Below are 23534 nucleotides of genomic sequence, written 5' to 3' on the forward strand. Positions count from 1 at the left end.
TCATTAAGGGATTGAGTGGTACTACAGGTTTGAGAAATTGAATCCCCCTCTGGTTTATGCTGCTTTAAAACACATTTTCGCGGCTGCCAATGCTGACAAATTGCTGCCTTATTTTGTATTTCGTCTTTTCTTCATATTCAAACCAGCTTTATTAGTAAAAGGGCACTAAAGAATTCCAGCATTGCTTCAAATTTAAGTGATACATCACACAGCATTAGGATAAGAGCTGTTAAAAACTGGCTTAAAAGACAAAGAATAAGTAAGATTGCAGAATGACAGTATACCTGTAGTACTTGAAAGAACAAGTGCACTGGTGTCATAATCAGTTATTGCAGGTATCTTTCTAGATATTAAACAATGGTAGAAAACCCTGCCTGCAAATTACATAGTGCAATTCATCAATAGATTCATTATTCACTTTTTTATTTTACCAAACAATCCTTATAATCATTATGTTAGGAACATAATGCAAGTCCATCATTGTTTTTTGTTTTTCTGTTAAGAAATCAGTGCACACACCTGACAAGCAAGATAAAGCAAAGAAACAAACATATTTCAAAGAGCTAGGGCCAACATCTGTAAATCTTTTGTGAAAGTATCATAGACTCATTGCAGCTTAAAGCGGTGTGTAAACTGCTGTTTCACCCGAACTCTAAAGTCATATTGTCTTCAATGACAAACATTTTTGATTCATTGTGTGCGTGTGACCACAGAATGCCTGTAATGAAGAATATCAGCTTTCTTTTCCAAGCATTCTGCTGTGATTTTGTAAACATAAAGAGGGTGAGGAAGCAGTAGTTGCAGCCAGCGTAGAGCATGGAAGTAAGGCAAGAAAATGTTAATATGTAAAACATTGATTTTTTTAAAGTTGTACTAGCTCTTTGATGGTAGTATTTTTTCCTGCTTTTAAAAGCAGCTCAGGAGCTACATTTTAAAAACAGGAGTGGTAGGGAGGCAAGGTACAAGGTAAGTAAAGGTGTCAACTGAAATATGAACTAGCAGGTGCAACCTTTTAAATAGTTTAAGTAGAGGCATAATTTTGGTAGGTTGTGTGAAATTTGTGAGACAAAAAAAGTAAGCGGAACTGCATGCTAGGCTCATATTCAGAAAACAGAACTATTAGTAATCTACAAAGGAAAAACTAAGTCTAGCTACAGGTATTGACTAAAGTTAATACACATGCATCAGTTTCTTAAAAGCTATAACAAACTTTGCTTTTTTAAGGGAAGGGAGAGAATATCTGCAGTTAGTCAATCTTACTGCAGAGTCAAACCTACCTGGAATGAAATACTGTTCTTTAGCTAAATAAAGAGAAAAAAAAAAATAAAATAAAAACAGAAGATGCACCTGAATGTCAGCAAGCAAAGGATGAGTTTTATTAGATTAAGTATGGACTACAGTTAACTACAGATAAGCGAAAAAATGTGTATTCACAATGAGAGCTGATAACAACGTGTGAATAGTCATAAATATATCCGGAACATGGGTAACAAACAGTTCTCAGCTGGTGTTTGCACTCGAGACTGAATAAATTGCAGAATGTGAAATGCACCTGGAACAGCTGGATACCATATGACAAAAGTTAGGATTTAAAGAAATGTAAGTAGGAAATGGAATAAGATTAGAAAAAGAAAACAGTAAATTTCAGTATGAGGTAAGCTCCCTGTATAAAATGAGTATGTCATGTTTCCATATTTAGCTAGAAATTTTTAGATCTTTCACATACTCCAGAGCCTCGTGGAAATTCTTCCAAAATGATTTATGTCAGTGATACTTGTAGTGAATAACTTTAGCATTTCATTCTGAAGTATATATTGCGTTTCTTTTGTTAGATTTAATGTTACTCAGAAATAATGCCAAATGTATTAACTAGAGTAATGTTCCATGATCCAATAGTCTATGACTTCCATGATTTCCCTCCTTCAGTCAAAGAACTAAAAAAGATTCTGCAATGTTTAATAATTCCGTAGAGAGCCAGCTGCCTTCATTAGAACTTCTATAACCACTGGTTTTGCCAATAAAAGAAAAATAGCAGCTGAATTAAGAAAATTACCTGAGCAGCGGAATTTCTTGCTTTTGATCTGGCCGATCCTTTTGTTTGCCAGACGACGGGGGCTGGTGCAACGGGCACCACTGGTCTCAATGGGGTTTGTATGAAGATAATCCGCCAGCCACTTCAGATGGCAGTCACAGATAAATGGGTTCTGAGCCAAATGCCTTTCATGAAGAAAAAAAATTATAATTTCACACATTATTTCCCTTTGGCCTCAGCAGTTCTCAATAGTTTTAGTACATTGTGGAATATGAAGTCATACTAAAGACAAATATAATCAAGAGCATACATACAAGGTCTGAATTGCACGTAGGGGTGAGAAGGTGCCTTTTGCAATTGTCTGAAGCTTGTTATCATACAGGGAAAGAAGATTCAGGTTGTGAAGATCTTGAAAAGCATCAACTCGAAGGCAGTTGATCTTGTTGGCATTCAATAATCTGTTTAATGGAAGAAAATTTTAAAATTGAAAGAATTCACTCAGTGTCGCTGCAGCTTCAGCATCTGTCAGGTATATTTTGTGCTCACTTGTAACCAGAACAAGAGGTGTAATACCAAATATTAACTGGCAGTGACATAAGGCATTTCAATTAAATGAAATATCTTATTTAGGTGATCTGAAATGATTCCTAAATATTTCCACCTTGGAATTGAAAAGAATGGGGTTAGTCAGCTAAAATAAAATCACTTGTGAGTGCTGGTAGAATGTGTGTGTGGAATTTGGCTGTGGAAAAAAAAAAAAGGAAGAGAAAAAGAAAAAAAGGAAAAAAAAAGAAACTAGCTTAAAAAATCAAGTATCTGCAAGGAAAACTACTTCCTTTTGCCAAATAAATAAATAAACAAACAAACAAACAAAAACAAAAAAGGAACTGAACACTGTGTTCGTTAGCTGGAAGAGGTGTGCAATGGCATTTTTAATTATATGTTTCTAATCAGCATGCTGACACATTAACAGAGTTGTAGTAAAAACTGGTGGCATGGAATATATCCAAATCTGTCTTGGATCCTTTTTCTTCTCCATCTTCAAAGGGAACCTTTTCTTCCCTGTACCTCCCAGACTTCTAAAGCTAAAACAAACAAGGCAATTTAAACCAACTCCTTCATGTTTTTGAAGAGGAAAAAAAAAATTAAAATGTCATCCAACGAGATGCATTTTTATAACCATTTTTAAATCCAATTTCCATCCAGAAATGGAATAGAATGGTAGATTTGAAAACCAATGCTTTGATAAAAAGTTTCAGCACACAAACAGAAATTTACTTAAACTGAAATTTATTGTCTATGCAAAGTATATCAAGCTACGGACATTCTTTAAATACAGAAATTCAGAGATGGCTCTTCCTTTTTTTTTACAACGTCTGAAGTATGGTTTTATAGCTAAAATCTAAAAGGAAAACAGGTATGTGTACCCCCCCCACCACTATACTAGTTTTTGACAAAAAAAAATAAATATAAACCTCTAGGTGGTGCTAGAACTTGCATTTTCTCTGTATTACTGATCCATCATCTTCATTGAGTTGTTAGTAATGGACATTTTGGTGATCATTACACAATAAAGTCTGGACATTAAATACTTTTAATCAAGTGAGAAGAAGTTTTAAATTCTTTAAGAAGCTTTAAACCAACAAGTCAATTATTCTGGAACAATTTAATCCAAAAACACCACCGTTGTTTTATGGCCTATTTCACAAATTTCTTTTATGCAGCACATCTAGAGTACAGCCTCTTCTAATGAACACTGACAATATTTGATAAACATATCACAATGTCATTTTTCTTTATTACCAGTATTAAATCTAAATAGAAATTGTTTGTGAGATTACACATGGAAATTTTCAAAGTGTTAAATTACACAGCAGCTGGAGTTTGAATTGTATAGAGATGAGTGCCAGAAAACATTAAAAGTCATCAATGAAACTATGCTGCAACTCTGTACTTCCACGGGTACAACCAGAAATACAATTACACAGCATTTCTACTACGTCCTTTCTCTGTATATAACACACAAATATTCCTTCTGTGGTTCTCAGAACACTTAATAAATACTAATTTTTGTAAACAAGGCAAGACAACATCATATCTTATGTATTTTATCCTCATAAATTCTACACAATAATAGTTTCATTTTGTCATTTTACGCAGAGACATGAACTGAGATATGATCAAATTTGTAGATGAATGGCAAGCTGGCCTACAACAGTCTTGACTCCTTTGGCTTTAACATAATTTGATTTTATTATACTCTGATCTTACAGATGGGATTTCCTGCCAGTTCTTCTCCAGGCATAACTCTCTCATCATGTTTACCCTTCTAAATTATCCAAAAATAGAATAAATATTAAAAAAATACTCACAGCAGTTGCAGAGAAAAGAGTCCTTCAAAGAGGCCCTTTGGAAGTTCTGTAATTTTATTCCCATAGAGGACACTGTAACAGGAAATAATCACGCATACAAAGCCACTATTACGAAAGGTATATACTGTGTGATATTGACTTTTAAAATAAAGGAAGTTCTGAGTTACTGAAGGGAATTTAATATCAACAATTTGATACTTGCAAGATCCTTGTGGTCCTGTGAGGCAGCAGGATCACACATTTTCCCAAAAGGTGCGTTGCCCAAATAGCTCTTAGCAGAATCAGCACCTCACTGTTTACAGACTTAACAAAGGACCTTGGTAAGTGGATTTGGTGTTAGCAAGAATGGCTAACTGGGGAATAAAAGAAGTGTTTGATTTTGTTCAATTCTTTACCACAATCATATTTATAAAAAAAAAACCCATACATTTTTAATGTCTAGCTGCGATGCTGCATTCAATTATCACTCCAACATTCTGAAATCATTTTTACCGTTTTCAGAATTAATCAAATTTATATCAAAATTCTGCAGGGAGATGAAAATTCAAGACAATTGCACTATAAGAATATGAGAAATTTGCTTTTGTTTTTATAGGTCAAACATATACCTACAGTGAATTGAGTGAACGTAAGCCCTGGAAAGCATCTGGAGCTGCTTCAGAAATCTGGTTATTGCTCAGGTCACTGAAATAAAGGAAGTTTGATTCAATTAATTCAAGCTATTCTCAACATAGCAAATGTTCAAATAACATGTAATTAGAATTGGACACGGAAGGGAGAGAGATATTAAAATATTTACATGAGACACTGACAAACAATTTTAATACAAAACCACTAAAAGCCAGTACACTGAAAAAAAATGCATGGTAAATAATAGACCGTTCAAATGTTTGGGAAAAAAAAAAAAAGGACAAAAAGATTTACTTTTCCTAACTGCTTAAGTACACTTTAGAAAGAATTGTTTGTTATCACAACAGAGCTATACAAACTTAAAGATATTCTGAAATAATAGTGGCTTATCCCCATTAATTTATTTGTTTACAGAATGCTTGCCACAGTAACATATTACTTCTATGCAGAACCATATATCTAATAAATTCAATACTTGGTAAAAAAAATATTAACTTGACAAATATGCTATACAGTCTTACTGTCATGGTCAAACTTTCTTAAATGCTCACACATTGACTGCAGTTCCTCTGTATGACGTCGACTTGTCTTTTATATGCTGATATATATATCCTGTATGAAGATAGGCTCAGAAAGTTGGGGCTGTTCAGCCTGGAGAACAGAAGGCTGCGTGGAGACCTCATAGCAGCCTTCCAGTATCTGAAGGGGGGCTATAAGGATGCTGGGGAGGGACTCTTCATTAGGGACTCTAGTGACAGGACAACAGGTAACGGGTTAAAACTTAGGGGAAGTTTAGATTGGATATTAGGAAGAAGTTCTTTACTGTAAGGGTGGTGAGGCACTGGAATGGGTTGCCCAGGGAAGTTGTGAATGCTCCTTCTGTGGCAGTGTTCAAGGCCAGGCTGGACAGAGCCTTGGGTGACATGGTTTAATGTTAAGTGTCCCTGCCCATGGCAGGGGGGTTGGAACTGGATGATCTTAAGGTCCTTTCCAACCCTAACTATTCTATGATTATATATATATATATATATATATATATATGTATGTGTGTGTGTATGTATATATATATGAAAATGAAAAAAAATCTAAATTATTTGGTACGTACATTCTTCGAAGCTTTTTATATGGTGAGAAAGCTCCAGGAGGTATGACCTTGATTGAATTTTGTTCTAATCGTCTGAAAAGAATAGCAACAACATAAAAATACAAAACTCAAGCCAAACAGCAGTGTAAAGACATAACAAACTGGAAGGGACGGACTTTAACAAAGAAGGTTGCTTTTGCTTTCTTTTTCAGTATAATTTTACCTTGAGAAACAAGGTAATTTCCTTTTAGTTTTCATAAGAAAAGAATAATATTTTGTCTCTGAAACCAAACTCTTTACTCTTTAGAGTGTAATGCTATAAATTAAAACCCAATCTTTGCATCTAAAGAAAACTTATTTTGAAAGCATGCAAGGTTTTTGTAAAATTTAAGCTAGATCTGTCATTTAAAAATTTGAACTTGAGTTGGTGTTAATTGACTCCTAATGTATTATTCACATACAGCAAGTTTTATTTAGAAACGTCTAAAGACTTGTGTGAGTTAATCATTGAAATATGAAAACCATAGGAAAGGGGAGAGGAGCATTCCTAAAGAACAAATAATGTATGTTGCTACCTGCAGTAAGGCAAAAGCCACGTTTTTCAACATGCACACATGATTTCTTTAGATACAGTATGTAACACATTTTCTTTAAGACATAATACTAAGATTGAACAGGCACACTTCTAACTTATTTAAACAAGTATTTTAATTTAAAATTGTAGTTTATGTTACTGGCCATATTTGCTTTGCATGTATAGGAACTGTGACTGAAACTTGCCATATATCAAAGTGTGAACTTCCTGATGAAAACAGTTTTCTAAGAATTTTTTGACCTTCCACAGCTTTGCATATGGGAGATCTATGCTGACACAGACCTATGGCCCACTTGCCAACAAGTCAAGACAGATTTAGCAATGAGCACATTTAAAATAGAAGCTACTTCTTAACACACCATAGTATTTCATGGTTATGGCAGTGTAAAAATTCTATTATGTAAACATAAGCAATGAAACTGTACTGAAAAGTACAACAGGAAAAGGCAGCATTATTCAAACTACTTAACATGCATCTAAAAAGCTTTCTCTTTCTGTCTTTCATGGACAGGCACCAACCCTATGATCTACATACATAAAGACAACGCCAAAAATCTATTTCATATAAGGAATCCACATTCTGTAGACTTTATTGCAGTGTTTCAAATTACATCAACATTGACCCCAAATTAAACGTTAATAAGCCGTTTTACATTTAGATGTGGGAATATTAGCCTGTATCTTTCCTTTCAGCTTTGTCTTATTAACTCTCTTCTGTTTCACTTCTGCTCTGATAAAGAGACATATAAGTCTCTGGGTATGCAGTGTAACTAATAAGCTCCTATACTCACTTTGAGTAAGCCTTTCCAAGAAAGTGTTCTTAAGACAATTGTATCTGTTTATAAAGCTTCTCCAGCTATCATGGTACAGCTGATCTGAAGAAAGAATTTTTGCTGCCTTTTTGAAGTTTTGTTCAGATGGAGATATTTACACATTTAATACTCAAAATCTCTTAAGTCTACACATGCTTCACCTTAGCAGAATTTATTTTTGGACGGTATATAAAAAAGCCAAGAAAAAATCCAAAAGCCTCAAAATATCTTCCTGACACACAGAAAATCGCACTTCATCAGAGCTGTTTTAGACAAGGTTCATGTTTTAAAAATGTCCTTAACCAGGAAAATGTTGCCACCTTGCTACAGTTTTCAGGTACATTTTAAACACTGCAGGAAATCCCATGGTGCAAGACTGTTAACCTTTTTTATAAACCCAATATTCTTTCATATGCTTTCTTCACCTTGGCTGAGCCTTTTGGACCCATGAAACACATTTTTCATCAGACCGGAAGTACTGGCTAGGCTACAAAGGAACAAGGTAAATCTTCTCCAGTACACTTGAGTAGGTGCAGAAGGTGAACATCTGAATAAGTAAAATCTTACTTAAGTTAAATGTCAACACCAAGTTAGACCAAACCAAAGTATTCTGTTCTTACACTACATTCTTAGCTTAGTTTCCCCACAAAATAAAGATTATGCATGCTTATCATCTAGGTAGTTTTCTGCTTGGCTGGGTAGGTCAAAGAGAGGTAAAACCTTCAAATAAAAAGTTTCTAAACATTCCCTTATTTTAGCAATGGGAAGGAGTTGAGAAACCAAATTAATGCAGCCATGAAGGGAATCCATCCATTCCTATTACACACTCTATTTGGCAGGTACCAACTGCCTAACCACCAGGGACAGCCTCACCAGACATTTATCAGATGTGTAGCTTTGAAAACCAGCCAAAGAGTATCTTGCACAGGGAAACACATAGGACATATGCAGAGACTGGAAAGGGGAGGAGGGTTAAAAAGAACAGGGAAGGATTAGGCCACATTGAAGGACATGAATTGCTGGAGAGAGAGAGAGACACTGGGGTGTCTCTGGGTATTATGGAAAAGACAGATATTACAGACAGATGTTGCAGTGGCAACACTCCCTTGTGAAGCTGACACAAGCCTCATTTATAAATGCTGCTTATTAGCCTATGATGTAGAGATTTGTAACCTAGTGCTAGAGGTTCAGCTATGTTTAAACACATAATGTTCTTAACTAGACATGTAACTTGAGAAAGACAAGGTCTAGAGTTAAATAAAGACACAAAAGTATTTTCCAGTTTATTCTTTTAATATAAGATGTATTAGTTCTATAAACTGAAGTACCTTACAGGATACATGTATGCTATTTTTTATTAAAAGATGGAACAGCTGATTTCATTTACTGCTGTCCAATTTGTCTACAAATTATATGGGTCAAAAACCTGAAGAAGTAAGTCCTACTACACTATATTTCTGAAAGCTAGTTTTCTAGTAGTTCTAATGGAGCAAGCTAAAATTCACTGGTGGATATGTAAAATGAACTCCCTGTCAACTTTACCTAACATTTCCTTTTAGTGAGAAATTTATAGTCTAATAGACAGACTGTGCAGTGCTGCGATAAATTTACAGGCTCTTTTGGATAAAGGATTTGTTACAGTAGGATCATCTAAGTATGTCTTAAGTCACGCCATGATGTTCGCACTAAAACACATCACATTTTACAAAATGTGATTAGCATAAGAAAGGAAAAATAAGATTATATAAATGCAGAAGAATAATCTTTTATACCCCACTTTGTCTGTAAAGAAAGTAAAACAAATTCACATTTTCAAGCATTGTTATCCTCTAATCTTTGGCTTTATCTTTCTAAAATCAGCTGAATTTCAGAGTAGAAATTTGCATCCACCATTCCAGAGAAAATATAATTAGATATATTCCCGGGTAACAAAGCACAGATAGACTAATATCTAAAGGAAATTTGCATTGTCATGATAAACCCCATAGCAATTAAAAATCCTTTCTATTAATCCTCATATTAAATGAAGCATTTTTAATTCTGGAATAGGATGGGTTGTATCTGGTACTGAAAACATCAGCTATTAGGTTCTCAAAAATGACATGGCCAGAAGTACCACTACATCAAGGAAGGACAAAAAGCTAGTATCAGTATTTTTCCGTGGAACTTGTATTAAATTTTATGCGCAACATCTCTTTTCAAAGTTATCCCAGAAGTCACTCTTTCTTATAAATGATCATCTATGTATCATAAACAGTGCCTTAGTGGTTTCTTTTTCAAAAGCCACAGTCAATTTCAGTAGCATATTAAATAAGATAAGGATAATGGAGGAAGATAGTTCAGTACACATTTCATCAAAGCTTGCACTGCCTCATGTATAAGAAGTACTGTGCCCATCACCACACAAACACTAATTAATGCTCTTAGTATTAAATTCTCCTGCTCCTTTTAGTGCTTCACTTCAAAGAAGTCCTGCATCAATACATAAGTGTTTCACATCTTTTAACAGTGCCAAACTGTTTAAAACCTTTTTTGAGGACTATTACCTAATCTCTCTTATCTAGGAAATGTACTGTGAACATTTCTTTTTCTAGCTCTTCTCCCCCTGCTTATCACTGCAGACACCATAATGTACAACCACTTACTATTCTGAGAAACAAAGGTGTTTCTGCAGTTGTGACTTCCAACCTAGTCAAAATAAATCAAAGTAGCTCCCCAGCCAGTAGACAGATTCTTCCCACCCGGTCCCCTGAGAGGCCTGTGACATGTAAATCACTTGACACTTTCCAGGATGCTGTTCTCTACTATATGCCTGGAGCACGCCATTACTGATTACTACTTCCGCACTTACAGAGACAGACAACATGTTTATTTATACTGACACTTTGAAACTAGCTTATTTTTGTACTATAAAAAGTCATTTCTGTGAAAGACTTCTGCACCAGGAAAGAGGCAGATTGGGAAGGAAGAACACCCTGTTCTCTACAGAATCCTTTTATTTTAAATCATGCAGATGGGGTACAATATACTAAGCCTGCTCAGTAGAGAAAGGTAAAAAGTACTGCACAGAGAGGTGCTGCACATAGATGTCTGTTAAGGGGTTAGTTATATAGCTAAAGAAAAAAAAGCGTTTAGTAACAATAAATTAAAACCCCATCCTTAAGAAAACACTAATTTGAAATCAGCCGTATACTTTATAATGGAACAATCAGAACATAACATCTTAAGTAAATTTGGTCACTATGATAGTGGCTTTAGAACTTAATTAATTTATTTAATTCCAGCACCTACTCACTTACAAAAAGTCTGCAAGAAGCTTGTCAAGAAATCCCACAAGAATTTTTACTACAGAGAAGAAAGTGTAAGCTATGCAATGAGTCTGATGTATTGCACAGATGCTGATTATACATGGTAATAAAATTGACAGCTCTTCTTTGCATTTTCCCCATCTGCTTTTAAAGTAAATGGCAAAAACAGCTGTCAGAAAACAGAAAATAGATTTCAGTGATGGGACTCAGTGCAGCTCCTGAATCTGAAGAACTGCAATACACAGCCAACCCATCTCTCATCATTCGCAACATCTGCCAGGTTTAAGGGTTTTTAAAATAAGGAAAAAGTAATGATCTCCCTTTGCTACAGGAATCCTTGAGGCTATTAAACAAAGTACCTCGGTTTTATCTTTCCCAACAACTTCATCTCCAGAGTGCTTATATCCACTAAATGTTGTTTCTAACTTTAGCAGCAAAAGAATTTTGTTGAAATCTGTGCTATCATCCATGTCTAACAAAACAAAAGATACATCTTGAATGACTATATTGCTTGCACTTTAGAATTTCAGTCTCTGATTCTGTGTATTAATAAATCTGGTTGACAATTATCTAAATATTTGCATATGAAGAATCACTGACAATGTTGCCTTAAAGCTTGCCAAACTGTTAACACCCATTCTAATTGTTCTATCAAATTTTTCCTCAGGGGACCGATTATAAATGACAGACGACTCCTTAGTCTGCATTACATCAAAAAAGTAACAAGAATTGTCATTCTAAAGCTATTAAGCAATTCATTGCATTTATTCAAAAGCAAGTCCCAAACCTGCATGTATTTCATTTTTCATCTCAGATGAAAAGAGAAAGGGTCATCTCATACTCTGAACCCTACAGCACCATTAATAATGATAGGCTTTACATTCCTTAATTATTACAGATTGTAGGCAAAATGCACCACTTCTTAAAGAATTATTTGCTCAGTACTTTGGCATCTGTCAGAGCACAACTCCAGTGCAATTAGCCTGAGTCACCTAAAGTCAAGTTAAAACCTCTCTAATTAGCCTACTTTTGATGAGAGTTGCTATACTATAAAAACTACTTGAGCTGTTCAAACTATAAAGTTCACAAAAGAGAGATGTAATCCTGCTACACTCTTGGCTCACCACAAGCAGTGACTTGTCAACCTGTTCTCATTGAGCAGAAACATGAGCCTGAGAATCCCACCGTTGCACAAGACCAACACTGTGGCAGGAGACCTTACTACCTCTTAAACAGGACATGGACTTACACCATAAATTTGCCACAAAAATCTAAACGAAGCTTTTTAACTGAGAATACTTTTCACAAATGGTGGCTGCTTACTGGATCATGTATTTAACAAGATGTAAACAATGAAGAAAACATTCTGAGGATGAAACACAAAATACCGAAAAGTCAATATCTCTAATTTCTTTTACAGTAACTTCACTGTTATTGCTGAGGAAAAGTTATCAGTAGTGAACAGCCATTTGTGAAAATAAAATCTGAGAGTAACAACACCTTTGGAGTGTGGCACAGCTGCCAGAGATCTATAAAGGTTTTTCTGGAATAACTAGATGGGCATTCTCAAGCTTCATTTCACGCTGTATAAAACATTCATTTGCTTCATGCTTCATGTGTTATTTTCTCTCCCTTGGCAGAGTCTGAGAGATCCTTCAAAGTGCCTCCTCTTCAATATCCACAACCCCACCTTGAGGTGGAATGGTGTTCATTCTGGCTAGTAACTACTAGTGTCTCTGGAAACCAGCCCAGGTTTCACAAGTTCTTTGTCCAGCTGTTGTGTGTCTCTCTATACTCTTGATTGCTGAAATTATTCTCTTTCCTCTGAATTTTATTAATTTTTAAGATAGGACACAAGGGTATGAAGATAGCTAAAGATGTGTGTGAACAATGGCAATGTAGAGCACATGCTAGTAAGAACAGGTTAAATTTTCTATTTACATAAAATGTTTGACAACTAAAATCTGTTAGGAAAAGAAAACAACCAACCAACCAACAAAAAACAAACAAGCAAGCATAAAGCCACATGATCTACCTGTAATTTTCAAATTAGGAAGATATTTGAGTAAGAGCATGACACATCATTTCTCTCCTGTGTGTTAAGCAGAAAGGATTAGCTATCAAATTAGCAAAACCATGTACTTCTGAGGCAGTCATGTGCAATATATTTTAAGTTTTGCCTGAGAAATATTAAAGTAGGAATCCGAAAGATAATTTAAATGTAATTCAGTGAAATCTGCATTAGTAAAATTAAATATATTAAGGTAAAAAGGCAATACCCCAATAGATTCCTTTATTTCATATTTATACATTGCCTCATGGATAATGAATTTTTCATAATTCACATGTAATTATTTTATGAAATTCTATGCATATATCACATGAAAATGTTAAGATTTTAGCAAATTTCTACATTTTTTATAAAGCAAACAAGCTATTTTGTTTTATATTGCAATGGACATAAATACTGGTTTTATTAGGATATAATGACCTTCCACCAATCAAAGTATATAAACTGAGTGTGACTTGTGACAGGGAATAGCATAAATACCTTTCTCGCAAAACGATGAAGTAATACTAGGTTTATTTTCATGCAAAGGTTTTCAAAGTTAATGTCCCTGTTTGCATTAACAGACTAAACATGGCCAGGATGGCCTTTAAAATTAGGTGCTGTACAATGTGGAAAAGTTCAGTCACAGAGTACATTGATAGTAAATTTTAGTTTCATGTCAGCTATTTTGTACCAGATATTTCCACTGCATTTAAGAACACTTTTTGGTCCTCCTCCATATGTGAAGCTATAATCCTTCTGAGTAAACTTCTAGGAAAAAGATAAGTGTATAAACTAATACATTATAACTAATAACAATGCATCTAAAAATCATGTACTCTTATTTAATACAAACTTCTGGACATAAAGATGCAGCAACTTTTGAGCAAAACAGAAGCAAAAGCTCTATATTTCACTGAAAAATGGACTGCCTCTCTAGTCCACTAGTAAGAAATTTGAATATCAAGTCCAATGCATAAGGCAGGATTGGTCTTTAAAACCTGTGGGAAGAAAAGAGGATAAAAGAAGATTTGAAGAAAAGCACACATGAAGTACAGTTGAAGCATATATAAGAAAAGTTAATTTAAAAAACATGGCAGCTAATGAAGTTACTCAGAAGTTTTGAAAGTTAGATTAAAAACTGAGAAAACATTAGGTAGAACGTGAATTTGTCCATGGGGCATTTAGCAAATCACAACATCTCCACAAAGTTCTTATCTTTAATGTAATCTATTTTAATCCAGTAATTTCTGAAAATTCAAAAATTTGGCACATTTTTCTGGCTTCCTACTGACCAAAGTATGCATTCATGAACAACCAAATATGACATTATTTTTCTTATCCAGAAGTATTTTCACTTGACACCTGCATATAATGTCAGTATTGTATGCATTTGTTATGTCAGGAATTAAGAAAAAGTTTTGATAAATCAGAAAAGTTTCAAAACGAGCTGTAATTAGAATTAAATGGCTGTGAAAAATTTTATTGTGAAACCAAACAAGCTCTCTGTTTAAGGTAGCATCAGAAGGTTAACACATGTTTTCTGGAAAAAGACACATATAATTAGAGAGGATTCTTTCAAACTACTGAGAACAATACAGAGTGATACAAAGCTAATGGCTATGTGTATATGTATGTATGTGTGTGTGTACATATATATATATATATATATAAAAACTAGCTTGGCAAAACCTTCCCAGAACTTCATTACTTCACTGGATATGCAAGACTTCAATCTGACAGCTTAACTATCTAAGAAGTAAATTATATTTAAGTACTGACATTATGTGCAAGTCATGAAAAGACCAATGTTTTAGTTTAAACTAGAGAGCAGAAACAAATGCAGACACTGGAAAACAATCATCAGTTTAATGTCTTGTAACTTGCTGCATCCTCCCCTCAGCATTCAGACCCATTCCTTTCAAGCTGTGAAGATGCAGGGTTTGCTCTCATTTCTGTCAGGCTACTGTAGATAGCCAAATCACACTTTGAACTGCTAAATATAGAGAAAGCTGCCTTATCTCTGATGTTTCAGTTTTCATTCTATGTGAGTCTTTGAACTGCCTTCAATAAATTATCGTGGTTTAAGCCCAGCCAGTAACTAAGAAACACACAGCCACTCACTCATTCCCCTTTTTTCCCCGCTCTCTCCAGGTGGGATGGGAAGAACTGAAAGAATGCCCTGTGAGTTGAGATAAGAACAGTCCAATAACTAAAATATAATATAAAACAACTAATAATAATAATGATAAAGGAAATAACAAGGTGAGAGAACATAAAACTGAAAGGGGAAAAGGAAAAGAAAACAATAAACACAAGTGATGCACAATACAATTGCTCACTACCCAACTGATGTGATGACCTTTAGGGTGACTCCCCCCAGTTTATATACTGGGCATTATGTGTTGTGGTATGGAATACCCCTTTGGCTGGTTTGGGTCAGGTGTTCTGTCTCTGCTTCCTCCTAGATTCTTGTGTCCCTCTTCACTGGCAGAGCATGAGAGACTGTAAAATTCTTGATCAAAGTAAGTGCTACTTAGCAACAACTAAAATGTTGCTGTGTTACCAGCGTTGTTCTCAGGCTAAAGCCTAAACATATAAATGTGCTTAAACCCTTCCCAAGTGACTTTTCTCTGTAAAGGGTCATCCTTAGGGTCATCTTTGCATCTCAATGTAAGAGTGTCACTGTCAAATAGCTAATTATTTAAGGCTATAAGGCTATACTTCACACTTTTAGCTAAGGGTGAATTTTAAAAAAAAACAGAAATGGTGAAACTGTACACATGCCAAACTTAGCTTGGGAAAGATAAATACATGGAGCTTCCAGTTCCCAAATAAGAATCCTCAATTATGTAAAGCACTTCTGCAGTGTCTGCAGTGTGATCAGGTCACTTGTCACTCTGTCTTGGTGAAGTCCATCTGTCAAGTTCAGTTCTGTCAAATCTCATTTCCTTTCCCCTCTTTTGCTTCTTCTTTTTCCCCTTCCTCTCCTTATCCTTTCTCCCCCACCTTCTCCCCACCCCTTCTCCTTTAATATAATTTGAGTGTTACTGTGTGAAACAACCTTAGGAGTGTTTAATCCTGCTTAATATCAATCACATGGCTCACAAAGATGTAGTTGAGTTCTTGACATAATATGGAATCATTAATCAAAAGACTTAGGAAAACAAAGTATAAGGGAGAATAAGGAAACAGGGAGGAATATGAAAACATGAAGAAACCCAGTAAAAATCAGGAAGATGAGACAAGACTGATGGGACAACTTAAGAAATTCATGGGAAATGTATATATAGTTACCATGTAACAACTGTACAGCTTCAGTTTTAGCATTCAAACATTAGAAAGCTCCATTCACAAGAAAGAACAACGTTATCTTCAAGGCAAGAGTAATTAGAAAGTCAGCTGCTTAGTTAACAATGGCTACCTTCCAGTCACCCTGCCCTCCAGCAAACCTTCCTCTTCCCCAAAATACCATTGTAGTGACTGCTATCTTTCTAAAAAAGAAACAAATTTAATTAAGTGCTTCCTTTGATTAATTAAATGGTTTTAATATAAACAAAATTAAGGAAAAAGATCAATTTAAGTCCACACTTTTCTGCTTAAAAAAATCATTTATATAAAGCTGTGGCCATCAGAGCAGGTAATTCCTCCCTTTACTAGAAACAGTCATCGCAATTGTATTTATCTTCTTTTATTCATAATACTACAGTAAGGAAAGAAGGTTTAGAACCACTTAGACTTGTAGTCCAAGCCACAAAAGAGAAAATCAGAAGAATATAGGAGCAGCATTTTCGTGAGGTAGTCTTGCTCATTAATGGCTTTTTAGCCTCTTCTTTCAAAAGAAGAACCTGTCACTTACTCACACCATTCTGAGAAGGTACTAGTACAATTAATAGAACTGTTGCTGGATCACTCTTTCATGGTTTCTGATTCTCTGATAGAACATGTGCCAAAAAAGGCCCTATCTGAAGGGAACCAGAGTTGTTTCTGCTGATCATTCAAAGAATTTTCACGCAGAGGGTCAATTTTAAAATGCAACCAAGTGAAAAGAGATTAACGGTGCTGCAAATCTAAAATGTGGAAGGAATGACAGCATAGAGGCTGATAAATGCTATTGCCACTGGAAAGGCTATGCTTTCTAAAATCAACTAAACTAATAGTTTTGAACCTTAAGAAATTACCTTTAATGCCTTTAATATATGAGCTGTATGACAAAGGTGGAAAGGCCTAGGTGCGTTAGACCACTGGAGTTGGTTAAGCTCAATAGACCGAACATGCCAATGAAAGAGCATCCCATAAAGATTTCTGGAAAACGGGACAGGTTAAACAAATATAAATCAACTTAAATGTTGATGTTTCTAATGAATGAATAATGAATCATGCTTGGCTTAAGTCAAGACAAAAATGCAAAAGTAAGGCACAGTAAGTAATAAAACTATGAAGACTATCAATATACAATATTTATGGGCAATGTATTTTGCCTCGCAATATTTGCAATACAGACATTAAAATAATAGGGTTAATATTAGGGAATTTTTTTTAAAGTTTAAAGTTACACAAATGTTTCCTGCCTGTCATTTACGGCATGAAATGTTCCCATTTAACTCAGTGGCAAAGGTGCACCTGTGCATGTTTTTAATTCTGTGCTTTCTGCAGCATGAGTAGGTGCACTAAAACTGGGTAGTCTTAGTGCTCCACCAGTTATTTTGTTTTTTCAAATATATATGGAATATTAAATATTTCTTTCTCAAATAATATTACATTGATTGAGCAGACCCTGGAAAGAAAAGCTTAGGTATTCTTACTTAGCTGTGTGTAAGTTTATTTACATAATAAAGAGAAGAATTAATTTTGCTGAAAGGGTGTAACTGGTACAGATAGAATTGTATTAAGTCAATAAAGATTAAGAATTGCATTTACTGAGATGCTGAATACTTAATTTTGCTCTGAGCTTTATCGCACTAGAAGGAAAAAAAGAGGACACCACAGGATTTGTTCTCCTTCCATTTTCACTGGCAGCTACTTGGAGATAAGCAGTCCTGTTACTGAAGGCGTCTTCCCAAGAGGCACTTGGCAGACAATGCATTGCCTGATAATTGACTTCATGTAACGGGAACTGGAAGTTTTAGCCAACTGACTTTCGTACCAATTGAGATGTCAGACAGCAGTATGACAAAACTGTCCCAGCAACAGTCTGACAGTCACCTGTACATCCAATGCAATGGAACAAAACAACATTTTGGAAACTTGTTCTGCCTCCTCCAGCTCTCACCAACAAGGAATGCCTGCTCATTCCTCAACCACTTCAACTTCCAGTGCAAAATCGTGTTTCTTAATGGTTTAGGGGCTACCACACCAAATTCAGAAACGGAGGGCTGCAGTGCAGTGCAAGCACATGGTTTCCTTGCCAGCTTTGCTACAGAAGCAGTAGCTATCAGCAGAGAAGACAGCTTCTACTGTCTTAAAATGTCATCCCAAAACAGCTGTGCAGCAGAACTATCACAGCAAGGCAAAGTCACAGCATCGGTATTAGACTCTAAACAGAAAGCTTTTTCTGTTTTCCAAAGATCTAACTCAGAGCTTTAACATGGAAAATTTTACTCAATTGAAACTGTCAGTGTTTAATACTTCAGAAACTCAACATTATATTTAAAGGTTTTTTTACCATATTATTTAGATGCAAGTTAATTTATCAACCCCCCGGGGGTAAAGAAAAGCATAAAATTGTCAATGTACACTTTAAACCTACTTATATACACCAGAAGGACAGAGAATAACATGAGTAATACCATTTAGATTTTAGGCAGCATTGTCCCAGATGGACTGAGAATGTAATGAATACAAGGTATTTTCATGTAGAAACAGATCAAACAACATTTTATTTAAAGGAAGTTTGTGTTGAGCAAAAATAAATCAGTGCTTCATAGGGTACCAAGGAGTTCACCAAGGAGGTTAGGCTTTCCATTGAGAGAAGGATGGAAGAAATGGATGGAGAACATGGCAAAACATCACAAAACCATGAGCATGCATTGAAGGTAAATTTCAGAAGAAACTCAAGAAAAAAAAGAAAAAAGTATTATGCACCATCAAAAACTAAATATGGATTATATTCTTATTAGGAGTAACCTGCTCGTGTCAAGAGTAACCTGTGAAATAAGAGGCTGAAATGGATGAAAGAATGAAATGTAACAAAAATAAGTTGTCAAATTTTAAGTAACTCCATAATGGAGGGCTGACAATAAAGTTTCATGTCAGCCGCATGGGAAGAGGTTATTCACATGAGGTACAACAGAGAAAAGGCAAAAGGCAGAAAAGGCACCAGAGGTGTTGGTGGATCATGAAGTTTTTTCAAGCTTAACATGATATGCTGGTAGTACTCATCACCGGATTCTACAAATACAGGTTATAAACAGGTGACAATATCATAGGGCAGAGAAACTAGTCCAGAGAAAGGGGATTTGAAAGTATTATGGATTTATCAAATGTTCCTGTCAATGAAGTATAATGATAATATTCAGTTTTCTCATTACACTTACATTCACTTGTATGCATCTGTTCAATATAAAACAAAAAAAGTTTAGCTTTCTATTGCTCTATCCACTATTATGCCAGCTTTTGAATTAATGTAAGTTCATATATATGTCTTACGGCATCAATGGTACTATTTAACTGCAAAATACTATTTAGCCTGAACTTACAAACTAGATACAATACACAAGAGATAACAGAGAGTTTACACTATACAATTATAAACTATATACATTAAAGCACAGTGTATATACTCTACATATTTATATCAGCAAATACATACATATTTATCTATATTAATGATTATGCATCTCATAATGCAAAATGGCCTCACTCTGTGATTTGAAGGCTAGCAGGAAGTATTGAGCCTCACTTTGCAATCTGTTAAATTTCTTAGCCAAATGCTGGAGGCCTTGCTATGCTTTTACTATCTTTTCCTCTCCAGGCCACTAAAATGCTGAAGGCCATACCAGTCCATGCTTAGCAGCATTTGTTATATAGAAAGTATAATAAACAAATTAGTAGAAAGCACATTCCTATTCTGTAAATTCCCATTTGCTTTTTACTTTAAGCACATTTCTTTTGACAGTGGATTTACAGTCAACTTGCAACTTCCACATTGTGTTGTTTCTTTGGGAGTGATGACCCTTAAAATACAGACTCAGGACCACCCTTGCAATCCCTACTACCAAATTTCTTAAGGAAGTACAGATGCTAACTTCACATACCCACTGCAAATTATGTACATCTAAAAGTCATGCAGAAGCCAGTCTTCTAGTGTCTGTAATCACTATTCATTCAGTGGTTAGCAGCAGAAATATAGTGGGAAATGTTGGAAATATACTCTCCACTTATTTCCTGCAATATTTTTCCTTCCTTTTCATGCACACACATGTACATGCAAGTAAAAAAGCCAGTAAACAGCTCAATGAAAATAGTCTGTGCAGCCTTCCAAGGAACTGTGCAGGGATTTTCTGAAGTAGTCATTTTATTTGCCAGCAGAGGATTTTTTTCTGAGAGAGGTGAAAGGTAGAAGTGTTTGTATTATATAGCAGAATGACTGAATTGGGTCAGATAAGGTCAGCCAGCTCAGCCTTAACAGCGGTAATAATGAAGATGAGAGATGTGATTATTATTCAGATCATAAGAAGAAACCATAGTCGTTCCAATTCTGTGAAGTTCAAAACACAGGTCAAAAATCAGCAAACCATATGATTGTCTACAAATTCTTAAACTGCACTTTATTTCTTAAAATCTCATTGTGGACACTCATTCTTGAACCTTCAAGAAGATCTTACATACAAAAGAATGTATGCTCTGGAAATCTCTTCCCTTTCACTTCCAAGTATCTGTTTCCCTCACTTCCCCTATCTGAAATTCTTAGTGTCATCTTATATCATCAAGGTGCTCACAAGCTTTTTATTCTGAATACTCTCTCCAACTCATTTACTTCTAGACAGACCTTCCTTACCAGGCTGTTTGCATAGCTACTTTCCCACTATTTCCCTAAAGGGAACTCCTGTTTCCCTTCCAAAACACAGCTTCCACCATCCCCAGTGTAGAAAAATGCTCATGCTGATGAGCCCCTGCCCATCACTTCAGCAAGCTCACCTTCTGCTTGGATTTCTCCCCTTCAAAGAAGACAATGCAAAAATAACTTTCCTTCTGTGCCCTCAGAACCTCTCAGCCACATTGCTCTTGAAGCCTGCAGGCCCTATAGCACCTTTGCTATAACCTATGCTAAGGACATTGCTGTACTTTTTGTAAACTTTTTTGCTTTATATGACAAGTCACACAACCTTATTAGCATGCATGCTCTTCTATACACAAGTATATGGTATCAACATGATGACTATACCACAGATCCCATTCAACCACCTTAGTTTTGCCTTCCCAGATTACCCTCTGTTTTAGCAGATTACTGCTACTGCTACTGCTACTAATCAGTAGCAGCAGAATTATCTATTACTACAGATACTGTTTTAGCAGAATACTAATTATGGGCAATATAGGTTGCTCATCTTTCATGCAAAAATATACTTCTCTAATAGCGAGTCTGACAAATAAAGTGACTGAAAGAAAGTGTCAAAGTGTCATTGTTTAACCCCCGCCAGCAACTCAACTCCACGCAGCTGCTCACTCACAACCCCAACAACGGGATGGAAGATGTAATCAGAAAGGTAAAGTGAGAAAACTCATGGGTTGAGATGAAGACAATTTAACAGGTAAAGCAAAAGCTGTGCACACAAGCAAAGCAACTCAAGGAATTTGTTCACCACTTCTCACAAAAAGGACATGGAACTGTTGGAACAAGTCCAGAGAAGGGCCATGAGGATGATCAGGGGACTGGAGCACCTCCTGTATGAAGACAGCCTGAGGAAGTTGGGGCTGTTCAGCCTGGAGAAGAGAAGGCTGCATGGAGACCTCATAGCAGCCTTCCAGTATCTGAAGGGGGCCTACAGGGATGCTGGGGAGGGACTCTTCATTAGGGACTGTAGTGATAGGACAATGGGTAAGGGGTTAAAACTTAAACAGGGGAAGTTTAGGTTGGATATAAGAAGGAAATTCTTTCCTGTTAGGGTGGTGAGGCACTGGAATGGGTTGCCCAGGGAGGTTGTGAATGCTCCATCCCTGGCAGTGTTCAAGGCCAGGTTGGACGAGGCCTTGGGTAATATGATTTAGCGTAAGGTGTCCCTGCCCATGGCAGGGGGGTTGGAACTTGATGATCTTAAGGTCCTTTCCAACCCTAACGATTCTATGATTCTATGATTCTCATAGGCAGGCAGGTTTTCAGCTATCTCCAGGAAAGCAGGGCTCTGTCACACATAATAGTTACTTGGGAACAAAAATGGCATCACTCCCAACATCCCCTCCTTCATTCTTCTTCCCCCAGCTTTAAATGCTGAGCATGACATCACATGGTACAGGATGTTAGTTGGGGTCAGCTGTCCTAGCTGTGTCACCTCACAATTCCTTGTGCACTCCAAGCCTACTTGCTGGTGTGGTGGTGTGAGGAGCAGAAAAGGCCTTGACTTGGTGTAAGCACTGCTGAGCAGTAACAATAACATCCCTGTATTACCAACACTGTTTTCAGCACAAATCCCAAGCATAGGCCCATACCAGCTACTACGAAAAAACTTAACTCTAACCCAGCCAAAACCATCACAGTAAGCAACCCTGAAAGCAAAGAGATTTATAGCTTGCAGTGAAAAATACACTCACTTGCAGAAAAGCAAGTATTTCCTAACTCTTTTTAAACCAAATCAGAATGCAGTTTTAACTATGGATTGTGAGTAGTACATACAAAACCAACTCCTAAGAGAACATAAAGGTCTTAAAAATTTTCATACACCTTGATATTCCTTTGATATCTGAATTTGAATGTGTATTGCAAAATTTTTACCCTACAGGATGCATTAATTTATACAAATAACAAAAAGGGATACATAGAAAAAACTGATTTCTGCAAGTTCATCCAAAAAAAAGTCAGATTACGCACATTTCAGTAATGGTTTCTGGAAGGTTTGTGGGAATCTCAGTAAGGCCTTTCCCACGACAGTCCACAATGTTGTTACTGCAGGTACATGCAGTAGGGCAATGCAAGACACTGCAGGACGGAGCCATGAAGGACTGGTGACCTGCAAAGGAAAAGTTTTTCTCTTAAAATTGCATAATACTGTCAGTATTTCAGTTTACTTCAACAGTAAAACATCACATTTTCTACTTCTTTGAAAAATTTAAGTCAGAACTTCTAGAATAAACATTGTAGCCTATCAAGATTTTTGAATTGCATTAATTTAAATACCCAGTTGATAGCAACATGCTGATACAATACTGAGAGATAAAACACAAAGGCTCAACTACCGGGCTTTCATTACATCATTACTTCTTTTGCAACTTGCATTCAAAATCATCTTGTTAAAGGCTAACTATGATCCATTTGTCACATATATTTTATTTATTCTGTGTTTTTAAAACTAATTAATAATTTATTTAGTTTTCAAAATTTCATGTAGTATTAAAAATGCATGCCAACAGAAATGAATGAACTTTGCTACAGAAAAAATGAAGTCTTGCTAGTTACGTTTTATTTAGCAACTACTTATTTGAGTATAGTTCTTGA

The 23534-nt window shown here is 35.8% G+C and overlaps 1 protein-coding gene across 7 annotated transcripts in view; it reads right to left on the minus strand.

Annotated features, from left to right (window-relative positions):
* The window catches only part of SLIT2 (slit guidance ligand 2), a 268218-nt gene that overhangs the window by 62723 nt on the left and 181961 nt on the right, over nt 1-23534 (minus strand). For 5 of the 7 annotated variants that reach the window (XM_057405645.1, XM_057405643.1, XM_057405650.1 and 2 more), the window contains exons 9-15: nt 22911-23049; nt 6140-6211; nt 5017-5088; nt 4405-4476; nt 2347-2490; nt 2054-2217; nt 1278-1301 (exon numbers count right to left, since the gene is read on the minus strand). In XM_057405645.1, the coding sequence (XP_057261628.1) occupies nt 1278-1301; nt 2054-2217; nt 2347-2490; nt 4405-4476; nt 5017-5088; nt 6140-6211; nt 22911-23049 (687 nt within the window). The remainder of the gene's footprint in view (nt 1-1277; nt 1302-2053; nt 2218-2346; nt 2491-4404; nt 4477-5016; nt 5089-6139; nt 6212-22910; nt 23050-23534) is intronic. The other 2 variants (XM_057405646.1, XM_057405644.1) reach the window with 1 other exon arrangement.

Source organism: Pezoporus wallicus, unplaced genomic scaffold, assembly GCF_028554395.1.
Source record: "Pezoporus wallicus isolate ANWC-B61680 ecotype Strahan unplaced genomic scaffold, APGP_CSIRO_Pwel_v1 contig_642, whole genome shotgun sequence".
NCBI classification, from domain to species: Eukaryota; Metazoa; Chordata; class Aves; order Psittaciformes; family Psittacidae; genus Pezoporus; species Pezoporus wallicus.